Source organism: Rhinopithecus bieti, unplaced genomic scaffold (genome assembly GCF_001698545.2).
Source record: "Rhinopithecus bieti isolate Rb0 unplaced genomic scaffold, ASM169854v2 scaffold_9581, whole genome shotgun sequence".
Lineage (NCBI taxonomy): Eukaryota > Metazoa > Chordata > Mammalia > Primates > Cercopithecidae > Rhinopithecus > Rhinopithecus bieti.
In genome coordinates this window covers 4,772,900-4,777,841 of record NW_016806413.1, presented here as the reverse complement: position 1 = coordinate 4,777,841, position 4,942 = coordinate 4,772,900, and the positions used below count along the sequence as shown (strand labels likewise).

Genomic DNA, 4,942 nt, shown 5'->3' with positions numbered 1-4,942 from the left:
AAGGGAAGGGAAGGGAAGGGAAGGGAAGGGAAGGGAAAGGGGCAGGCAGGCAGGAGCAAATTAGTAAAAAGAGATTCCTAGAGACAATCTAGTAAAATTTACAGTCCTAGAATGAAAAGAAAAGCTAACTCAAACAAGACACACAAAAGAGGGGGAAAAAAAAAGGTAAGGGTGACCCCCCAAATCCTACAGAGCTACAGTTAGTACAGGGGAGAGAGCTCACATTCCTAAGCATGACGCAGAGGTAAGCCACTGAGAGACCTTGAAAACAAACAAACAAAAAAACTACGAGCCAGGCACAGTGGCTCACGCCTATAATCTCAGCACTTTGGGAGGCCAAAGTAGGTGGATCACCTGAGGTCGGGAGTTCAAGACCATCTGGCCAACATGGTGAAACCCTGTCTCTACAAAACTACAAAATTAGCCGGGCATGATGGCAAGTGCCTATAATCCCAGCTATTCGGGAAGCTGAGGCGAATAATTGCTTGAACCGAGGAGGTAGAGGTTACAGTGAGCTGAGATCACGCCATCGCACTCCAGCCTGGGCGACTGAGCAAGACTCCGTCTCAAACAAAGAAAACTACCAAATGATAAAATGTAATCAACCAAGAGGAGAACTACAGCAAAGAAACAGGAAAACTGTTTTTAATTAAAAAATTAATGATGGATGAGCATTTACTTTACCTTATTCAAGTATAAAACTCTTATTTAAAAAATAGAAAATGCTTCCTAAATTCGCATCTCAAAAGGCACCTGCCACAGTAAAAAGCAACCTATGTAATAAGAGAAGACATTTGCAATCATTTATCTGACAAGGGGTTAATATCTAGAATATATAAAAAACACCTACAACTCAACAACATAAAACTCAATTCAAAAATTGGCAAATGACTTGACTAGACCTTTCTCCAAAGAAGATATACAAATAGCCAACAATCACATGAAAAGATGTTCAACATCACTAGTCACAAAATACAAATCAAAACCATGAGATACTACTTCATACCCATCAGGATAGCTGTTAGCAAAAAAAAAAAAACAGAAAACACTAATGTTCATAGCAGCATTGTTCACAATAGCCAAAAGATATAAATGAGCCAGTGCCCAACAACAGATGAAAAGATAAACAAAATGTGGTATGTACATACAACGGGATATTACTCAGCCTTAAAAAGGAATGAAATGCTGACACATGTTAGTTATAACATGGATGAACCCTGCAAATGAAACCAGACCAATTGTCCCATAGAACTGATGTTTACCGTCTGTTAAAACAAACATAGAAATTGACCCTCCTAGTCTTAAACCTTGAGAAAGTTACATTTGTCTTATCTGAGTTCCTTTCTTGGGAAACCAGCCATCAGGCCTCCCAGATAGTTATCAAGGAACTGAAACTTAACAGATCACCACATCTGGACCATAAGATACCAGACCCCCTCACTCATCACAACTGCCTGATCAACTACCTGCTTCCTGTCAACCAACTCCTCTTCCTCACCCTTCCCTAATTCCTGTTTTCCCATACATGATTACATTCCTTCCCTGCTAAATAAACCCCTGGTTTTAGTCAGTTGAGGAGACAAATTTGAGACTGATCTCCCATCTCCTTAGCTGTAGCACCCAATTGAAGCCTTCTTCCCTAGTAATACTCATTGTCTCCGTGATTGGCTTTCTGTGCTGTGAGCAACAGGACCTAGACCAAACCCATTGATGTTTCAGTAGCAATATGAGGCACTCACTATAAGCAAATTCACAAAGACAGAATAAGTAGAGCATAGGTTACCAGGACTGGGGAAGGAAAAAGGGAAGTTACTGTTTAATGGGTAAGGAGCTTCTGTTTAAGATGATGAAAAAGTTCTGGAAATGAATAGTGGTGATGGTTATACAAAAATGAGAATGAACTCAACGCCACTGTACACATAAAAATGGCTAAAATTGAATGTTTTAAATTATGCATAATTTACAATTAACAAATTTTTTAATTACAGTATTATACTATTACTGCATGTGAATTATACCTCAAAGTTGACTGGCAAGGATAAAAGGATATACAATTTGATAAATACTCAATGTTGGAAGTTCTAACAAAAGGCATTTTAAACACACTGATTGGGATTATATATTGATACAATTTTAATTTTAAGAGTATTTCAGCAATTTTCAGAAGTCACAAAATATTTACTGCCTTCTATCCATTTGTTCTAATTCTATGAATCTTCCCTAAAGCGAAAAGAAAAGCAGGCACAAAGATTTAATCTCAAAATGTTCATCAGAATGTTGTTTATAACATTATAATACTATCCAAAATAGTAAACAAAATGATCAGATATTCATAACATATAAAAGTTTATCTTCAGTATTATGTATTTTATTTTCAAATGTTAATAACATTTAAAATATATAATACATATGTTATAGGGAAAACAAACACATAAAATTATATCATGTGATTCTAATTTTTTACATGCAAAACAAAACTAAGGAATAAATATATCTACTTCAATAATCATTATCTCCCAGACTAAGTTAAGGACCCTTTACCATATGCTGTCAAGGTAATATAACCTGAGGTCAGAGAAAACCTCGCTGGAAGTGGTTTTGAATGGATAAAGAGAATAAAAGAGGATTCCTACCAGAGAACTTGTCTACCTCAGTATCATTTTATTCAAATTAAAACTGTTTTACAATCAAACTTCAATTTTTAAAAGTGGGGGGAAAAAACAGTATGTGTGAATTTTGATATCCAAGCAGATACTAAAACCAATCTCTGGGCTGATACACAGGGATGACTGTACTTGGAAATGATCTGTCTTAAATGTCAGCAGGTGGCACCCCATTCAAGGATATAACACGTTTTAAATAAAAGTGCTTAAATAAATATCTCATTGATTCATTTTTAATGAGCATACCATTAGCTTTCTCAAAGTATTAAATACTCAGCCATTACCTAAAAATCCTAGTTTCTATTACCAGATTTTACTTTGGGAGAGTAACATTAGAAGATGCATAGTAAGAATTACCCTTATTATTAAGCATTTGTTAAACTCCTATTGGTTCACCCATATTTCACCAGCATAGAAGAATAATTATTATCATACCACTGCCACAATTCACAAAATTCTTTCACCTCCATTTTTTCATGTGCCTGTCCTAACAATCATGAGATAAGCAAGTTTGATGATAATAACTACAACTTCTACAACCCCAACCCCATTGAAAATGAAATACCCACTAAGAATCAGGCACTATACAAGGTATCTCATATATTTGCCTCATTCAAAGTTGAACAATTACCAAAAATCTATGAAGTAGTTATCCCATCCCAATTTTACAGATGAGGAAACTGAGGCTCAGCAATTGAAAGTACTTGGCCCAGAAAGCAGATCTTTGATCCACACCCAGGTCTGTCTGAATCCTAAACCTATGCCATTTCCTTGTCCCAGCCACACTCCCCAGGAAGCAGAGATAGAGAAAAAGATAATCATTTGGCCAAGTCTTATTGGCAACCAGAACCGAGGGACTTCTAACACTTGATTTACTGTGCTTTTCACCTGGTATATTGCTTCTATAAAAAGCAAGGACACTTCCTTCCATCAGGAGTTTATAAATCATAATCCCATTAGATTGTAAATAACATCTAGGGAAGCTATGTGCTACAAGAGGGAAAGATAACGGTGGCCAAGGGAAACTTCGAGGAAATATAACTAAATTAATACACAGGGATCAGGGTTTAAGTATTTTATAACCAATACTCAAAACAGTAACAGTGAGCCAGGCACAGTGGCTCACACCGGTAATCCTAACACTTTGGGAGTCAGAGATGGGAGAATCACTTGAGTCCAGGAGTTCAAAACCAGCCTGGGCAACATAGTGAGAGACCTTCTTTCTACGAAAATAAAAAAACAGTAACAGTTAATAAAGTTTCCAGGAGTACCTTAGATAATCCCAGAATTGTATTTATAATATTAGGAGAAGGGCCATTTTTAATATTCTAAAATTTATAATTGGAATGCCCATAAAAATTGCCTATGAGTAGAGTCATCATTACATCAGAACAATTTATGATAATTACTTAGGACTCTGTTTTTGATAAATATGTACGCTCTAACTACTTAATAAAGTCATGAAAAATAATTTTTAAAATATAAATGTTACTTACATATCCCAATTTGGAGCAATCCGCAAATGCTGGATTAGCAATTGGAACTAGAATAAAAAATTTAAATGTAAAAAAAGAAAAAATTAAAATGTTTAAGTCACAAAACATATAAAATGACAGCAAAGTTAACAGCCCGGGATTTTATAAAAAGGAAGTTTACACTGTACACCAAAAATGATATTTACTAAATTACAAAGGTACTAGTATATGAATAAGATTAAAATAAAAACTAAGAACAGTACTTTTAATTTCTCCTACCACTTTATATTCGCTAAATTACTGCCCTTACCTGACAGACACACACCAACTATCAACAAAAGTAACCTTAATACTATCCTGGAAGCAAATGAACTTAAATTTTTTCAAGCCAATTTCCAAATGAGGGACCACTATGGAAAACATCTCCGAACCACTGTAATTCCTTTCTGAGGATGACTTCAAAAACTCTGCCAATCGATGCTCAAACATGAGCCAAAAGAAACAAAAACCAAAAAAACTCTGACAAATTCCCTTGAGCTTACCAATAGACCAAGATAATCCAAAAAGTAATATTTCCAGGGGAAGAGGAAAAAAAATGTTCTAGAGAATTGATGTCTTCCTTCAATGTGATATCAGAAACCTTGCCGTTTACCAGAGGACCCAGTAAAGGAACCAACACCCCCAACCCATTCCACATGGGGAGTTCATTCCAGTCACTAACGAGAAGGTAAAAGGTCTTATGACATCACATTTTATTTTATTTTATTTTATTTTATTTTATTTTATTTTATTTATTTATTTATT

General features: G+C 35.3%; 1 protein-coding gene across 2 annotated transcripts in view; it reads right to left on the bottom strand.

Moving 5' to 3' along the window:
* Positions 1 to 4,942, bottom strand: part of LOC108532351 (serine/threonine-protein kinase ULK4-like) — a 113,972-nt gene that overhangs the window by 88,076 nt on the left and 20,954 nt on the right. For both annotated transcript variants that reach the window (XM_017876391.1, XM_017876392.1), the window contains exon 8: positions 4,160 to 4,206. In XM_017876391.1, the coding sequence (XP_017731880.1) occupies positions 4,160 to 4,206 (47 nt within the window). The remainder of the gene's footprint in view (positions 1 to 4,159; positions 4,207 to 4,942) is intronic.